The 17,997-nt window shown below is 53.9% G+C and overlaps 1 protein-coding gene across 1 annotated transcript in view; it reads left to right on the top strand.

Moving 5' to 3' along the window:
- LOC119103105 (single-minded homolog 2) overlaps positions 1 to 9,254 on the top strand; it is a 37,983-nt gene extending 28,729 nt beyond the window's left edge. Inside the window, exons 4-11 of the mRNA XM_037226556.1 lie at positions 1,746 to 1,860; positions 2,105 to 2,190; positions 3,623 to 3,822; positions 4,754 to 4,860; positions 6,108 to 6,255; positions 8,349 to 8,424; positions 8,527 to 8,664; positions 8,929 to 9,254. Of these exons, the coding sequence (XP_037082451.1) occupies positions 1,746 to 1,860; positions 2,105 to 2,190; positions 3,623 to 3,822; positions 4,754 to 4,860; positions 6,108 to 6,255; positions 8,349 to 8,424; positions 8,527 to 8,664; positions 8,929 to 9,204 (1,146 nt within the window). The 3' untranslated portion in view covers positions 9,205 to 9,254. The remainder of the gene's footprint in view (positions 1 to 1,745; positions 1,861 to 2,104; positions 2,191 to 3,622; positions 3,823 to 4,753; positions 4,861 to 6,107; positions 6,256 to 8,348; positions 8,425 to 8,526; positions 8,665 to 8,928) is intronic.
- Positions 9,255 to 17,997: the final 8,743 nt, after the last annotated feature.

The following is a 17,997-nucleotide window of genomic DNA, read 5'->3' as shown; positions in this document are numbered from 1 at the left end:
CGTTCTTTACACGTTATCTTGCTATGCAGACATTTCTTTAACAAACAGGGCAAAGTCGTAAAAAGCGGTTGAATTTATCTTAGATTTGGTGCGTTTTTTATTTGCTGCTGATCAGTCAGACTTCTAATAAGAACGTATAAGTGCTGATTTAAAATCAATTGCGTGGTGTTTGATGGGCTTTGTAAGAAGACGATGCAGAGGCCACCTTTCTGTGCAGGCAGAGACCCGAACGTTCGGGCTGCCTGTTCCACATTGGTTCTCTCTCTTTAAAGGAAATGAGTCCATTTATCTGCTGGCTCTAGTCCGTCTGCCGTGCTTTACACAGAACTAAATAATTTATTAACGAAAAACACGGCATGGCTGCTTTTTGCGTGCATCAAAAAAACAAACTAGATTTTCAGTACAGCACATGCCAGTCGGACAGTCGTTATCCTTCGACACAAGCCCGAGTGTTGGTACCCGCTTCGAGTGTATGCGATGTGATCATTGTGTCGGCTTAATGAATTTGAGGGAAAACTGGCGCATGGGAGTGCAGGTCCAAAATGATCTGCCGCGCCTATATATTTCACCGACGGTGGAATGATCCCGATCCGCGCTGTGAATTAGGGGTCCCCAACCCGATGAAGGATTTCTTCATCCCAGTCAGGCCCTCCTGATCCGTAACAAAAACTTCCTGGAACAGGAGGTCACGGGATAGGGGAACCTCCTGCTCCATAACAAAGGCCTCTTGATCCACGGAAGGTGCCTCCTGATCCAGATCAGGGGTCTCCTGATTCACAAAGGTGACCTCGCGAGCGAGCACACTCCCTAACACAAGATGAGGCCTCCTGGTTCGAAGAAGGGCTGACTTAGTCATAAAGTTGGCTTCGTGCTCCAGAAAAGTGGCCTCTTAACAAAGGAAAGGTTTTCCTTAACTCAATTAAAGACCTATCTCAACCATGGTGTCCCCTCGATCTGATTGTTTACAGTATATATGACCGCAAAACTTTTAGTTTAGATGGAAAGATGGATGGAATAGAATTAGTTTAGATTAAAAGGGAAGGAAAGGAAAGGAAAGAAAGGAAAGGAAAGGAAACTGGGGGCAGCAAATACATATTGTTGCTCCCTGCCTGCGAGCAGCGGGCAAACAAACCTCGTGGTAGGGAAGTGGCGTCACGTGCCTCGGATATGCTCCAGGAGGGGTCTGCGTGACCGACTACTTCAGGATGCCGTGACTTGGTACACCATTCTGTTCGACTTATTGACTTTTTGCACTTACGCATTTGACTTTTATCCCTTTCAAATTTTTGCTTATTTGGTTTTTATTCCTTTCGACTTTTCGCCATTTGCCTTATGTCCTTTTATTTTTTCCACTCGACCTTTTGCATCTTACCGCTGGTACATGGACTTCTTGGCATTTGACTGTTTGCTTTATTACCGTCAACCGTCAGTAGTAAATGTCCTGTCAGGTTGAGCCACTGACAAATTGCCAAGGAGATTGGTTAACACCTTGCCTAAAGGTGACTACTTGGGTGAGATGCCGTGGCGATATTAAGCATGGCGTGTGTCATGCATCCGGCGAGGATATAAACCGAAGGATTCAACACATTACCTTTGTTTGAGTCATTGAGAAATCCAGCTGGAATGTACCAATGGTCTGGCGCAGTGCAGATGACCCCACCGTCAGTATCCCATGGACAGCTGGAGGAGCCGCGTGTCTGTGTGCACCTGAGCTGCCGCAGCCTGATCCGGCGCGTCCACCGCAGGTGGAGCTCACCGGCAACATCATCTACGAGTACATCCACCCGGACGACCACGCCGAGATGGCGGCCGTGCTGAACATGCAGCCGGGCGTGCCTGCCAGCCAGGCCGGCGGCGCAGGTACGGCGCTCGCCCCCTGTATTTCATTCGATCGCTGCAAGAAATAACGAGATGCCGTGGTGAGGGAATGATCGTCCTTGGCCACTTCTGGCATTGAGTCATGTGTAGACATGCGAGCAACTGCTCGTCACGAGCCCACGCAGTACGTCTTCGCACTCCAGTCCCACGGCTTGTATGAGAAGCGGGTGATTGCTGGTAGTAGGCTCGGCCTGTGTGTAACTTCTTGGTGCGATCTGTCCGTCAGATTTTGAGCTGGAGCGCAGCTTCATCATCCGTATGAAATGCGTGCTAGCAAAGCGAAACGCCGGTCTCACCACGTCGGGTTACAAGGTGAGCGGGCCGAGCAGCGGGTACCAGGCTGAGCGGGCCGAGCAGCGGGCAGCAGGCTGAGCGGGCCGAGCAGCGGGCAGCAGGCTGGGCGGGCCGAACAGCGGGCAGCGGGCTGAGCGGACCGAGCAGCAGGCAACGGGCTGAGCTGGTCGAGTAGCGAACAGGGGTGTGAGTGGGCCGAGCAGTGGACAGCAGGATGAGCAGCCCGGGCGGCAGGCAGCGGGCTGAGCTGGCCGAGCATCAGGGGTGGCCTGCGGTCTGTTTTCAAATGATAGATTATAGCGTGTACCTGTCGGCAGACCATTCGGTGGGGCACATGTCATGACGCCAGGTGATCCACCCCTGCAAGCGTTATGTCCTTGGCGATCCCCTCCAGCATGTGTTGTGCCAGGGGCATACACAGAATTTCACCGTGCATGTGGAGAGGAGGTGAAACTAAAAGAGGATCACTTAAAACCGAGTTTATCGCGTCACAGGTGCCCGCAATTTCGTTTGTTGTGAAATCATATTGCATGTTATCTATCTTATTATATTTAGGTGTTTACGCAGAATTCTCAACGGCACACGTTTCGTCACGTACATGTACACGTATGCCATAAATTTGGTAGGGGTGAGTGGGGGGGGGGGGGGGGGTACGTGCCCCCGGGGGCTACCATGTATGCATGCCCCTGCGCTGCATTTCTAGGCCGAGGCTTCAGCACGCGCGCTGTCCCAATGCAGCCTACTGTCTGACCCTCCGAGAAGTGTGCAGTGTGTTCTTCCCATACACCAGGTGATGAACAGCACCTATAAACACACAAGTCCCCATGTCATCCACCGGAGCACATACACCGTTCTCGGAAGATCCACCATGTGACGTGCACCGATACCAAGAGGTCCATTGCATTACACGCACTGCCGCCAGGCGAATCACTGTATCACGCGGCCCGCCATCAGATGATGCACTGCTCTGACCCCAGGTGATCTAATGCACCACCGGCACTGTCCCACTAGCACGTGCAATGTCTCTCAGCGTACTGTACTTCGGCAATCTACTGCAGCACGTTCATTGTGCACTGTACCCAACCGATCTACCGCGGACATGCACTGTACCCAGCCGATCCGCGGATGTGCCCAGCCGACCCACCGCGGACGTGCACTGTACCCAGCCGACCCACCACGGACATGCACTGTACCCAGCCGATCCACCGCGGACGTCCACTGTACCCAGCCGATCCGCCGCGGACGTGCACTGTACCCAACCGATCCACCGCGGACGTGCGCTGGCCCCACACGACGGACTGTGGCGCGTGCCCCGCCCTCGGTCGATGTAGTAGCACTATCCCCACGTGATCCACTGCATCAGCTGCCTGCTCCTGCTCCTCCTGCTCCACTGTACCACCTGGCCTGTCCCTGCAGGCGATCCACTGTATCAAGCGCTCTGTCTCTTCAGGCGATCCACTGTAACGGCTACGCCAAGGTAAAGCTGATGAGCCTGGACAGCGCGCTGTACAGCAGCTGCTACCAGGTGTATGGCCTGGTGGCGGTGGGACACTCGCTGCCCTCCTCTGCCATCACCGAGATCAAGATGTACACCAACACATTCATGTTCCGCGCCAGCCTGGACATGAAACTCATCTTCCTCGACGCCAGGTGGGGTGCTGGGACCGGCTGAAGGGTCGGGGGCTCCAGGAGATCACCCGGCGGCTGGGAGGGTGGGGGGGGGGGAGGGTACACGGATGTTATCACCGGCTGCTCATGACGATCGGCAGCCCTCAGAAGGCCAGGGGACGCCGTTGAAAAGTGCTAGACTTAATGTGAGGCAAATTCGCACGGTAGGGGAGGAGGGCGTTAGGCACGGGGCCAGATCGTATTCGAACCGACACAGAGTCGTGGGAGCGAACGCTAACAATGCACATCGTGCAGCGTGCACTGCACAGCAGCGTCTTGCCTCAGTGTCATTAATTGTGTTGTCGCGTTCAGCGTGTAGCGATTGACCGTGTTTGGCAACAGAGCACGGTCGGCCTGTTTGGCCTCCGCCCCGGCCTATCTGGCCCCGATTGCGGCTCCTTGTGCATTAGGCCGGCCGCAGAACCAGTTGTTACACTGATTACGCGTGTTTGTAGTGTGGCAGCGAATCGCGCTCGCCGGCCAGTCTTTAATTCAACGCAAACAGCCCGTGCGTTATTGAAACGGGTCTGCGCACCCGGCAATTACACGTGTGTACGCCGCCTGTGTCAGCGTGGATTAATTCGTTCCCGGGCGGCGGCGGCCGGCCCGTCGGAGGGGCGGCGGGCCGGGCGCTGCTGATGTGCTGATCTGGGCTGCTGGCTCAGCGGCACCGGTGCTGATCGCACGGCACCGCCCCGCTGGAATGCCAGACTGGTGGGAAGGTGGGAGTCCGGGCCGCTGGTCGCCACTGCCTGGCGCTCGCAGGCCGGCGCGGCCCCGCTTTCTGTGTTCACTTGAGTCGCTGTGCTCTTGGGAGTCCCCGAGTTCGAGGACTCCCGGGTTTGGAGACTATACGCTCTCTCGAGATGGTAAGCAGTGGACAGCTGCTAATTCATGCGGGCTGTTTTCGCAGGGTGTTGGCGTTAACCGGCTATGAACCGCAAGATCTCATAGAAAAGACCATCTATCATTATGTTCACGCGCATGATGTACATAACTTGGCGCGAGCACACCGAACACGTGAGTTACAATCCACGTAGCAGACGAACGGCTGTTATGCAACACTTCTGGGCAAATTAGTTCATTGTAGTTCATTGATAACTGGTTGTGTCAACTCAACACTGCTCAACAGCTTTAGAACCCTTCTGGCATTTGTTCTTATCTGCACTCATTGACGTATGGGACGTTGCCAACTGACAAGGGCGGAAGAGCGCTCGCCCCGCCCCACTCCCCTGAGCAGCTGGACCCCAAGGGTGCCCGCCAGGTGTCCGAAGGGCGCCAAGTTTATGTGATGTGGGTAATTCTATCAATAACTTGAAACACGCTAGCGATAATTGCGTCTTTAACAAAGCTAACAGTGGTGCCCAGAGCTCTTGGATGGGCTCTGAGGTGACTGTTCTGAAGTGGGACCCCTATGTAAAAATAGGACGACACAATGGTGCCTAAATACGACACAAAATTGGAGTTCGGGTCACAAGCGAAGACATTGCGATCCCTCAGGTTGCTGGAGCCGTCTCCTTATGCTCAAGGGATCAGAGAGACCACCCACTAGGTGCACTCCCTTGGAGAAGCTCTGGCCAGCCACCTGTGCGGATCTGTGTAGAATTCACACTTTCACCGGAGCCGGTCACTACGGGGGTGCATATAGATAGCTTCACAGCGTGGCAAGTGAAGCAAGGAGCTGGGGGCGCGGGAAAAGTGGGATGGCCTGAAGCTTAAAAAAAAACGGCATAACTTTAGGTGTTAGGGGCATTCACCACTCCCACACGTCTAGCACAATTTATGTTAGACACGTGGGGTAGAACGTAAGTTAAACGCGTGGTCTTGCACAGAATGAAACACAGAAAACGCCTTCTTACCCCCCCCCCCCCCCGCACACACTTGTCAAAGGGTATACCGTCACAATTTGATGGCGAGATGGAGGTGATATGGAGGCATGAAACACAACTCTCTTTAGATTCGGCCTAACTGTGTCCCGAGACATGTTGTGCAATCTTATACGGTGGTTTTGAATTTATAGATTTGGATGATGCACCACCATTTAAAACATGTGGGTTAGTTATTCAAGGCTAGATGTGCCATCAAATGAGGAAAGGTATTAAAGCATGATTTCTCACCAATTTAACATGTCCGTGATAACCGCAGGAAACTCTAATGAGTGGCTAATAATATGTCAGAATTTACCGTTAGTTCAAGGACGCTGATGGCGGTAGCAGCTACCCATTTAGATCACCGTGATTCAGCACTCCCAATTTCTTTGTTTTCAGTACTGTACAAAGGACAGGTGACGACCAAATACTACCGATTTCTGACCAAAGATGGCGGCTGGGTGTGGCTGCAGAGCTACATCACGATCGTGCACAACAGCCGATCATCTCGGCCGCACTGCATCGTCAGCGTCAACTACGTGCTCAGGTCAGGGTCAACTCCGAGGTCAACCGTCGCAAGGCCTCGCAGCGAGACGGCACAGCCCACCGCAGTGACGGCGTGCGCGGAGTGATGGGGACGGTACAGGCCTTTCAAAACAGGAGCTGATGCGTTCTGGCAGCACCCCGACCGTGTCCGCACTGAAACCTCCGGTCGTGACCTACAGATACGTGACCGTGACCCCGTTCCGCGGTGCCCGTGCCCGTGCCGTGCCCGTGCCGTGCCCGTGCCGTGATCGGGGGCGGGCGTGACGGCCGGCGCGGCTGTTCCGACTTGGGGCTTGCTTTGCGGCACAAGAGGCATTTGGTCCGCACCACCTTTTCCCTTCTTCGTGTAACTTAATACATTTATACAACGGATCACTTGCTGCCTGCTGTCAGTACGCAGCGATAGATCGATAAAACGAACGAACGTTTTATAAGTATTGAACTTCTTTTTGCCTCCTCATCCGACATCCAGCTCACCAGTCAAGCTCCTGCTTGGAGAGGCGTTCCAAATCAAACGCCAAGGATCGTCATTAAAACTCAGTCGCTGCCAACGTCAGAAGAACCGACGTGCAAACACCATCGCTGTCACAGTCCAGCCACAAGCAGTCATCGAATGGCCCCACAGACCGGCTACCTTTGTTTACCCCCGACACTTGCCATCTACATTGTAATCCCGCGACCACGGCTCATGTCTCCATCAGCCGGAGCTGTTTGGAGCCGACACCGCCCCCCCCCCCTCCGACCCGACCTACGCCACGTCCGGTATTCGATGTTGGGACACGCCTCGGCCCGCGCGCCCCCGGGGCTGGTTCAGTGTGATCGTATCTGGAGAGACCACCTGCCGATCCCAGCCCCGGTGACATTTCCACCGCAGCCGATCGGTGATAAAGGACGACTTTCGCTGGCACGCGCCAGCCAGCTCCAGCCACGCCGCGCCGTCCACCCCCGGCTGCCACGGAGTAGGCTGGTCTGGCATGGCGAAGCTAGGTCTGTTACATGGGATGGAGTCCACCAAAAATAGGCCGGTTCTGTCGGAGAGGGGTAAGGCTTCTCACGTCACAAGACGTCACGTGACACGCCACCCAGAATATATCGCAGTGGGGCGCAGGGCAGGCTCTGCTGCAGAGGGGAAGGTGCAGCACCGAGAGCGTGGTGTGCCAGAGGGCCGGTATACTACAGGGACAAGGCTTGTCACGCGGCAGGCTCTGCTGCGGAGGGCGGTACGTCACAGGACAACATCTGCCATAAAGGAACAGGGTTTGTCACTAGGATCAGAGTCTGTGCGTAATATGACAGCGGGGGCTAACTTCAACATTCAATAGAGTTGGTACAAGTGGACTAACAAAACATAGACAGTCACCCGCAAAGAGGCAGCATGTTCACAAGAGACAGCTGCTGCCATAGACAGACAGGGCTGCCGCGGCCGAGGTGGATTCGTGGGCACGGTTGTGGGTACGAAGCGAGTACTTAAGCGGGTACTCTTAACGTGGCACATTGGGAGCATAAAAATGGGAAGAAGTGGTAGCGGAGACTTAGACAACTTTTGTGGCTCCTGCACTAGTCCTTTAAACGCTGTTGTTATTATTGTTTACTTGTTGTTCTTTGTTGTCCTTGACTACCCCATTCTCAGTCTCCCGTTCGCTCCTCCTTGTTCTTCGACTGTCTCCCTCTACCACATCCGGATTTGGTAGGACTTCTACTCGCAAATTTTCTACAAACCCCGTGCGTTTTTGCTGGCTTCTCATTGGTCCTCACAACTACCGGCGAGTCGAGCTACCACCTGACCTACTATGTGTCTCGGAGGTCAGGGCTGCCACCTGACCTACTGCGCGTCTCGGGGACCCGGGCTGCCGCCTGACCTGCTGCGTGCTTGGGGGGGGGGGGGGTTGAGGCTGCCACCTGACCCACTGCGTGTCTTGGGGAGGGGGATCGGGGCTGCCACCTGACCTACTGCGTGTCTTGGGGGACAGGGGCTGCCACCTGACCTGCTACGTGTCTTGGGGGTAGGATGGGGGCTGCCACCTGACCTGCTGCGTGTCTTGGGGGGGAGGGTCGGGCTGCCACCTGACCTAATGCGTGTCTCGGCGCCGGCAGTGACCCGCAGCGGCCAAAGCAGCAGCTAGACATCGGGCAGGCGGACGGCGGCCGGCCGGCGGGCGCCGAGAGCTGCGCCGAGGCGGCGCCGCCCGGCCGCGGCCTCAGCCCGCCGTACCGCTCGCCGGGCGGCGCCTACTGCCCGCCGGTCGGCTTCGCCGCCGAGCCCGCCGCCCAGTACGGCGCCCTTTACGCAGATCCGAGCGGCTACGGCGCCGGCGGCTTCGGCGCCGACAAGAAGGCGGTCGACCAGCGCTTCGTGCTGCGACCCGATTTGGCCAATTACGCGTACGGCGCTTGTAACGAGGCGGCGCCGGCGCGGCGGCGCGGCACCGGCGAGCTGGCGGCCTTCTTCCAGCCGGCGCCGGTGATCTGCCCGCGGCCGGAGCCGGATGCTGGCGGCGCGCGCCCCGTCAGCGCCGGCTCGGCCGCCAGCGCCGGCAGCGCCGCCTCCGACGCGCTGGAGCTGGAGCGCTGCGCCCAGCTGCCGCCGCCGACACACGGCTTCGCTGGTTACGAGCCGTTCCCTGCGTACCTGCCCGTCTCGCCGGCCGCCGACCCGTACGGGTACGCGGCGCGCGCCGCCGAGCAGCGTGCGCCGCCGGCCTTCGAGCGTCACCCAGAGCTATACGAGCGCGCGCCGGACGGGTACGACCGCGGCGCTGATGTGTACGAGCGCGCCGCCGACGTGTACGGGTACGCGAAGGCGGCCGGAGAACTGCCGCACCTGGCCGACGTGGAGGCGCTCAACAACAACGCGCCTAAGGACTACTGCCCCTACTCGCAGCCGGCCGCCTACACCAGCGTGATCGTGGATGCGCAGCATTACGCCGCCCAGAACCAGTACGTGCACTGACCGGGCGCGTTTGGGCCGCGTGTGGGGCGCGTCCGCACCGCCGGCGCCGAGTCGGCCACGGCCATGGCGTGTGCCGCCGAGTCGGCGGCGACCATGGCGAGCGCCGCCGGGGCGACCAGACCCGCCGTGATCGCCGCAGGGCAGACGCCACATGCGCAGCGGCCGTCCTTGGGCCGGACCGTCCGACTCAGCGCCGCCAGCTGATCGCCCTCCCCGCGCTGGCCGCCCGCCGGTCCCGCGAGGCGAGCTCGGCCCCTTTCTAGTCCCGCGTCCCGCCGGCCGCCACCAAGTGCCTGTTAGACGCTCAGTGCTGCTTGTTCCGAGACGCCGCGACGCCGCCGCCTGTGGCCGTCGTCGGCTGCTGCCGCCGGACGCCAGCTGACGGGCATTGCCGCGCGAGCTGCGCGCCGGCCGGTATCGCTGAATGTGATGACTGTGGCGAGGTGTGGCGCGGTTTGTGTCCGTGCGGTGTGTACAGTGTGATGTGGACGTGCTGCCAGGCTGGGAGAGCACCGTCTCGGGCCACGGCCCGTATCGCGCACCATTGAGAGGCTACCGTTGATGATACATAAATCAAATCGTGGTAGGCGTGCTCTTTGGGAACACTGGTCTCCGGAAGCTGCAGCACAACAACACTGGTCTTCAGAAGCTGCAGCAGACCAACACTGGTCTCCGGAAGCTGCAGCACAACAACACTGGTCTTCAGAAGCTGCAGAAAACCAACACTGGTCTCCGGAAGCTGCAGCACAACAACACTGGTCTTCAAAAGCTGCAGCAAACCAACACTGGTCTCCGGTAGCTGCAGCACAACAACGCTGGTCTTCAGAAGCTGCAGCAGACCAACACTGGTTTCTGGAAGCTGCATCAGACCAACACTGGTCTCCGAAAGCTGCAGCAGACCAACACTGGTTTCCGGAAGCTGCAGCAGACCATCACTGGTTTCCGGAAGCTGCATCAGACCAACACTGGTCTCCGGAAGCTGCAGCAGACCAACACTGGTCTCCGGAAGCTGCAGCAGACCAACACTGGTCTCCGGCAGCTGCAGCAGACCAACACTGGTCCCCGGCAGCTGCAGCAGACCAACACTGGTCTCAGGACTCTGGAAGCTGCAGCACACCACTATCGACGGAAATGCACAAACTTCGTCCGTTCCGCGTTTCGATCTCCCGCCCGCTTCTACTCGGGGCCGGCCTTCATCTGTTTCCGCCAAACACGACCGTCTCTGTCCGCTGCCCCCTGGCAGGGTGATCTGAGCCTTCATCTGTTTCCGCCAAACACGGCCGTCTCTGTCCGCTGCCCCCTGGCAGGGTGATCTGAGTGACGCCAATCGCGGCAAGGTGCGCAGCACACAGGACACTCAACTGAGACCGGTCCCGAGCCCGGGCGGTGAGGACAAACTGTAAGTTACACTTCTATGCAAAACGCGTAAGCATGCAAGTCCAAAACCACAAAAAGCTCTTGCACATTGCGATTTTGAAGTCACTTGTGAGAAGGACGAATTGAAGAAATTGCGTAGTCCTAGGTCCATTTGCTGACACGCCGCAATTTCAAAATGATGCGGGTTTTAGTTCCTTTTTTGAAACTAACTCTTGCGCTTTCCGCCAGATACTCAGGTGCGCCCGGAGAAGAAAAACACACACGCATGCCTGCTAAAGCGCAGGTACAACACTTGACGTCACATACCTACATTCTTTGGCCTCCGCACGTGCGTACGGTCAGTCATACTGAAAAACCTTGAACCAGTAGACTGACAACTAAACGTTGAACAAGCTAAGTTCTTATATAAACAACATTCAAAACAACAGCAAAATACGAGTAAGGGCAATGTAATACGCGAAGGGTGGGTAATTATATCAAGTTGACCGTGTACACTTACCAGACACGTTAAAATTATACACTAGCACGTATAACATAGATGCAGAAGCGTGGGGAAGCGTAGGTTCTTAACAATAATAGGTTAGGTTAGGTTCTTCGGAGGCCTACTTTCTTAACAATAATACATGAGCGTTAACAACCAATGGTGTTGACGAGCCCTCAAAACTCAATAACTAACTGATACAGAAGCGTAGTTTTGCCGAATAAGTTGAGGGGCTGGGGAGGTAAAAATGGCTAGTCCACCTCAACACTGCCAACATCAGGTTTGTCCTTCTTTGATTCACATTCTTCTCGAAGTGGGGCGGCTGGAGTCCCACTTCCCTTCAACTGAACTACAGGAAACGACGCCATTGCCACCACGCCCGGAACCGAGCCCACGTCGGGCCTTGTGGGTGGGTGTACGGTTACGTTCGGAACAGTGCTCTGTGCCCAAGTCAACAGGTGATCTCCGAAATCCCAGGCAACGCAAAATTTGTTTCATCGCCTTAATGATGCGAATTATGCGTTATGTATGTATAAATAAATACATTATATATATATATATATATATGTATATATGTATTCAGTCATATTTATATTTAAATACGCACATGCACGTACGTTGAGGACTGGATAGTATTCACCTGTCTAGCATGTCATTTACTCCACGTAGCATTTTCATCAGCTGTGGTACATTCTGGCTCTCCGCGCGCCTCAGAGAGCGCGGTGAGGGAGCACTGGCCAGCTCAGCCAGCCGAACCCCGCCCGCCTTCCCGACGTCCGCTGCCGGTGTTCGGTAGCTGGCGATAAGCCCGCCGTCGGGAGCGGGCAAAATGTCACGCCCGTATCAAATGCGTTCTGCCGCCGCGTCTCCCGGCAAAAACAGCTGACGATAGGGCACGTCACAGCGGCGCCGCACCGCCAGGGGGGACGGGGGGGCCTCCAGCCGACAGGGGTGGGCAAGCTCGGGGGGGGGGAGGGTGAGTTCGGAGGAGCAGTCTGCCACAACAGACGGCGGGTGCAAGCTTGGGGCGATTCGGAGGCAGCGCCTCATGCTGGCCGTGCAGTTGGCAGGGTGCTGGTTCGAGGGACTGAACGGAACGCCGCACCGTCTGGTGCGCTGCATGCCATTCAGAGGTCAGAGGTTGGAGACCGTGAGGCCAGATGTCGAGAGGCGTCGGTAGATCAGCGCATCAGTTTGTCGTGACAGGTGAGAGCAGTTTTAAAGCGCGGATGCCTTAACGAGGTTGACAAAATAATCGTCATGATATCTTTAGGTGCGTAGCGGAACAGCGCAAAACCCATCGCAACCAGAGCATCACACCTTTAAAGATGACAGATTCTGCCGCTATGCGGCAGTCTGTATAGGACCATGGTCGGAAAGCAATAGCCGCGTTGAAAACAAGCGCGAGAGAAGAAATCGGTTTGCAAATGTGGGAATCCGGAATGCTTCGCCTGCCGCGGACATGCCTGCGGTGTCTGAGATCCGTAACGAATACAGTTAGTATGCATCCAAAAAGGTTTGTTTCGGTGAAGGTTCGACTGCAATCACAGCCAGAGCATTATTGTGTGAACCTTTCTCATTGCGAGCTTTGTCTAAATATTTCCAGGAACCTTTTCTCATTCCGCTACAATGCTGCCCGATACGAACCTTTCCTGCTTGGTTAATGAGCCTTATGCGTCGCGAACCTTCGTTAATACGCTCGGTCGGGCCCGTGCGCACATTGTGTAACCAGTTTTATAAAGGGAAGTTGCCATTTACTCCTGGCGGGCTTAAGTCATTTCTGCATAACTCCCTGCTTCCCACGCCGGTTCCATAAACATGGCAGGACCCCTCCGAAGTAAACTGTAAAATGCCGGGACTGAAGTAATATCAATGGCAATACCAGCGGTCGTTGCCATGACAACGGTGTCACTGGTTTAGACCCGAGATGTTTGGACGCTCATAATCCATCCAGAAATATTGCTTAAGTTACGAACAAGCTGTGGTCACTTATCGATTTAGTCTGTTGTACTAAATTTGTGATCTGTGTGGCGTTTGATTCAGAAACAAATTATGATCACTTTTGTAACTGGCTGGAATGCACACATCCTATAAATCTCGATATTTTTTCCGCTACTAACGGAAGCAAACAAAGTTGTTTGGCTCGTGTGTTCGTGCTCTGAGTTTCCCTGTACTTCTTTTGAAAGCAAGTTGCACTTGAATGACACGATTTCCATGAAACAGCTCACTTTATCCTAACCCTTGCTTGTGCATTTTGTGAGCTTCATGTCATGTCTGTCCGTGTCACAGCAAGACAGAAAAACATAATCTCGTGAAATCCACGTCACGTGCAAAAGAGGATGGTTTTCATTTCAGACTGCCACCTTTATTTACCACAGATCTTGGCATATGTAATGTGATGTCTAAAAAGTTACGATACGAATTGCAGTTGTATTCAGTTTCTCACATATACGTACACGTCCACCCCTGATATGTTGACATCGTTTGACATCGTTTCATAGCGCAACAATTTCTCACTGCAGATTGATTCTCGGTCTAGATGGCCTGTTCCTCTACTCCTGCAAGACCATGGGCCGGCCGCTGGATGATCGTCATCGCCGATTTTGCGACAGACCGAAGCATCTTTTTATTTTACGTCAGTATTGGAGTGAATGTCGACTCCATGGTCAAATCAGCTACGTTTATGAAACCCGATGGATGCTTGGTGAAGTACGGAGTAACTCCTTTCTTCCAATGCCCCGTAATAAGAAGAATTTTACGGTTGTTGAAGTAAATAGTTGCTTTCACTCTACACAACCGGATTCGAAGTAAAAACTTGGGAAGTTACTCCCTAACCCAGCGTTGTATGCCGTTCCCTCTTCATGAAACTGGTTACAGAGAGCGCGGCTGCCGCTGCTTGGCATTAAGCACCACCGGGCCACCCCTAGGCGGACACCCATGCTGGGGGTGTATGCATAACAGGCGTCATGGCGCACCTTAGTAAGTCTCTCCCGCCAGTAGCCGTCAGGAGTCACGCTCGACAGCAGCGACAAGCTGAACGGTAACAAGCGCGGACTGCGCCTAGGCGGTCATAGCGGTGAGCTGCGGAACAGGAGGCTCAGCGTCAGCCTAGTCCCTCCCATTCCCCGAGGCGCGGGCAAGATCGAGGCGGCATTCGCCGCGTCGAACCAAGCCGACGGAAGTCGACACCAGCAGGGACTATGCAGTGCTGGGCAGGTCGAGCGGTGGCCGGGCGCGCCCGCGCCGCGGCGGCGGCCCCTGCGCGGCGCCAGCGTGGGACGGCGCGCGGCGGCGGGGCCGGGCCGCCTTCACGGTAGGCGGGGCTCAGGTGTCGCCGTTCCGGCTAATCTGCACACAAAGGTTAGCGGCCGGGTCGGCGGGTCAATCAGCCGACACGGCCGATGATACGCCACTTCCTGCGTGCCGCCGGCCTGGGAACGACGCCCGGCCCCCACCCACCTCTCGTCATCTCTCTCTCTCCCCCTCTATCTCTCTCGCTCTCGCGTCTCTCTTCTCCCCCTTCCTAGTTCTATATCGCGATTCCCGTCTATCTATCTCTCTCTCTTCTCTACTCTCTCTCTCTCGCTCTCTCTCTTCTCTCTCTTTCTCTCCTCTCCTCTATCTCTCTCTCTCTCTCTCTCTCTCTCTCTCTCTCTCTCTCTCTCTCTCTCTCTCTCTCTCTCTCTTCTGTTGACTTGTTTTGGACATCTGTCCTTTAACACATGCTTCCTTGCTGGCCAGTTTTGAGCATCATATTCAATAACTCTCTTACTTATATGCCGAAAATCATGCCCTTCTTTGAACTCCACTCTTGGCCTTCTTCTCCACCTCACTGTTTCGTATTGTTTTTGCTTTTTTGTTTTTGTTGGCTCATCTTTATCGTTTTGCCTCCTCGTCCAGGGGTGTCAAATTGGGAAATGACTGATGAGCCGAGCAGGGGCAGTCAAGGTATACTTTTTGTCACCGACCGATTTTTGCTGGCAAAACTGTTGCCAGCAGCGCAACGCGATAGCACGTGGCATAAAATGGTGATGAAGCTCATGCCCGATAGCACTATCAGGAGCCAGCCCATCACAGAAAGCCTCTTCATCAACGCAGCTCTGAAAGCAGGGTAAGTGGGGCGATGCGACGCCCCCCCCCCCCCCCAAGGATTTCTGGGGATGCCAGTCCGGCATATTGTGTGGTCGCGCTCAAATCGTTGGTAGTGTTTGGGACATTCAATCCGCGTGTGTTGACACCGAAAACGTGTCCTAAGCTTTACCGGCTTCGGGGTAGCGACGGTTTGTTGCGAGCGCTACAAAATGATCCACGGCCGTTGGGGCGGCCGGCGGCAACCAACGTTTCCGCGGACCGCGCGCAAGGGGCTCTGGCACTGTTACATCCAAATAACTATGGGCCTAAAACAGATAAAACTACATACCATTGTACTTACCATTAATCAAGGAACACGTCTCTTGATGTTCCTGTCTCTGCGCCACATGGTTCCGTACACATGATCATGCAAATCTGAAAAGTATGATTTTCCGAAGAAAATGGCCTTAGGCTTGGTCTAGTAGGGTCAACCAACAACACGAGACTTCTCACCAATCGCGAGATCTCGTTCAAAACAATTTCCTGTTTTTTTCTCGCAGGTCTCGAGCTTTCATAGTTTGTAACCGTGGCGGTCCCTCCATCCCTCCTATCAGTCTACATTATGAAAACCAAATTGATGGCCACCACTCGTTTTTATTTATTCTCTATAAGCTGGTGTAGCAATCTGTATTTCAGAATGTGAAAGAAACGAGCTGGTAAAGTGGAACGACACATTTCGCAAACTGCATCCATGCATTGGTAGAAATGCAATCGGCAGGCCAAAAATGCCCTTTGCATGCAAGTAGCTTGCAAATATAAGTTCACTTGTGATGCCTGCCATGCATAATGCAAGAGTGTCAATGAAAAAAAACTGATTTCTGGGCCCTACCCAACTTCCATGTTGAGTGGGACCCCCTTAATGCGGATCCCCCACACAAGACCTCTAGGTGGAAGAATACCAACAAGATATGACGAAGAGCGCATTATGACACAAAACCTCCCTTCTCTGATCATCTGGGCTTTATTCGTTGACCACGACCTTTATGCTGTTCAAATAATTTATTTTAAAACGAAAGGAACAAATTCAAAATATAAACTGCGTGCAAATCAAAGCAGTAAGTCTATTGACAACCACACTTAGGGGAGGAGACGTTGTGACGCCCATGGGCTGTTGCCCTCCCTAATCCTGCATAATTGACGCTGCTGTCATTAAGCCACCCTAGACAAACTATATCGATTTCCGCTGCCAATGTAGGCTGCATATAAGGTAGGCTGCCTACCTTCAGAACCTACACCAGTGATTATGTTAATAGTTCTATCAGAACGTTCTTCTATTTCAATAACAGCCAAAACGACACATCACATTTCCATCCATGCAAATGTCATGTTCACAAGTGCAAAGCAAAAATGCTTATGATTGAGTATAGTACAGCGGAATACCTCACTTCCAGAACTTTTCTCTTACAGAAGGGATGCTATCATCAGCAAATAGCCAACACTCTCCTCAGAGAGGGCCAAATGTCAATCATTCACTGAACTTCTGTGACAGTTGGACCGCAACACCATAAAACCTCTTGCTATTTGAAGTAAACGTCTTGATAAAGAGGAATGTAAATGAGGTCCTCTGAGGTCTGAAGCCTCTAAGTCTCTTAGCAAAAGGTTGAACTATGAATAATTGTTTAAGTGCTATCAAAACACTGAAGGAATAATTGCATTTCAAGAATGGGCATAGTTTTTGAAGACAGGTTTGGGAGCAGCGAAAATTTATGCAATGTACCCCAAAATGTGGATGTCTCCCAGATTAGCATACGTCTTCACAAACTTAGGAGGAGGGTTGGAGCTCTGAACTGAATAAAAAGTAGGAGCACCCCTGATTTGGAGATCTATGTGACTGGTAACCATTCGCAGTCAGAACAAGAACAAAAGTGGCATGAATTGGCACTTCAAAACTATCATCACCTGTTATTTCCCTTCATGAGGAGTGCCATCAGACTTCCACATCAAACGCACGGTTCCTTTCAAAGAGAAGGAGGCTGGTCGCTTGTGACTGCTTCAGGGAGTCAACAGCCTTCTCTGTGTCTTGAAAAGGCGGTTTGGATAATCATAGTTAAGTTTTTACCTCGATTGGGTCATTCCGCCGGCTTACCTTCTTGAAATGTCAATGCCTCATGTCGCTGAGCACAGGGTGCTGAATCGAGACGCCGCCAACGAAGCAAGGAAGGTAAAAAATTAAACCCCAGGCAGGTACTCATGACACTGCGGTGCAGATGCCACTTGCAAAATTGCAGTGCATTGAAAGTCACCGCCCACCTCATATCAGTCGCATCGCAGCGATTGAAACATACCCTTGCGACCAGATAAATCCCCACATCTAGATTTTTTCTAGTATTTTATGCTGTCTAGTTCAGGGCACTGAGGGTCGGCTGTTAACAACAACGAACCCGCCGACCGGCCAGACTATGGGGAATACACTGATTTGTCTCCGATCTGTTACCCAGTCGGGCGACCAACTACAACTCATGGGATATTGCTATCACTGGGTCGGGATGAAGCCTAAAAAACATGCCATGGTGCCGTCTGGTGCGGTAAAGGATCCGTACGGAAAGGTTTGCTTGTGTTGTGTGATGAAATGCATTACCACGAAGGCATGATATCTATGTATGGATGCCTCATGTTAGGTTGCTGAGTGCACGCTGTATTATTTTGTAGTGGCCGTCACCAAAGTTTTCTGTCAAAAACATTTTTGGCACCAAGCCCCACGTGGAAATATACCGTTTCTTGCCGACTTTATCCACCAAGTTAGCAGCTTTAGACCCCTTGGGCCGAACCCGGGACCAAACGGCCTAACCCCGTTCCATTTTTTG

Source organism: Pollicipes pollicipes, unplaced genomic scaffold (genome assembly GCF_011947565.3).
Source record: "Pollicipes pollicipes isolate AB1234 unplaced genomic scaffold, Ppol_2.1 Scaffold_5724;HRSCAF=6776_pilon_pilon_pilon, whole genome shotgun sequence".
In the NCBI taxonomy this organism is placed as follows: domain Eukaryota; kingdom Metazoa; phylum Arthropoda; class Thecostraca; order Pollicipedomorpha; family Pollicipedidae; genus Pollicipes; species Pollicipes pollicipes.
The sequence above is the reverse complement of the archived record's forward strand: the minus strand, read 5'-3'. Positions and strand labels throughout refer to the sequence as shown.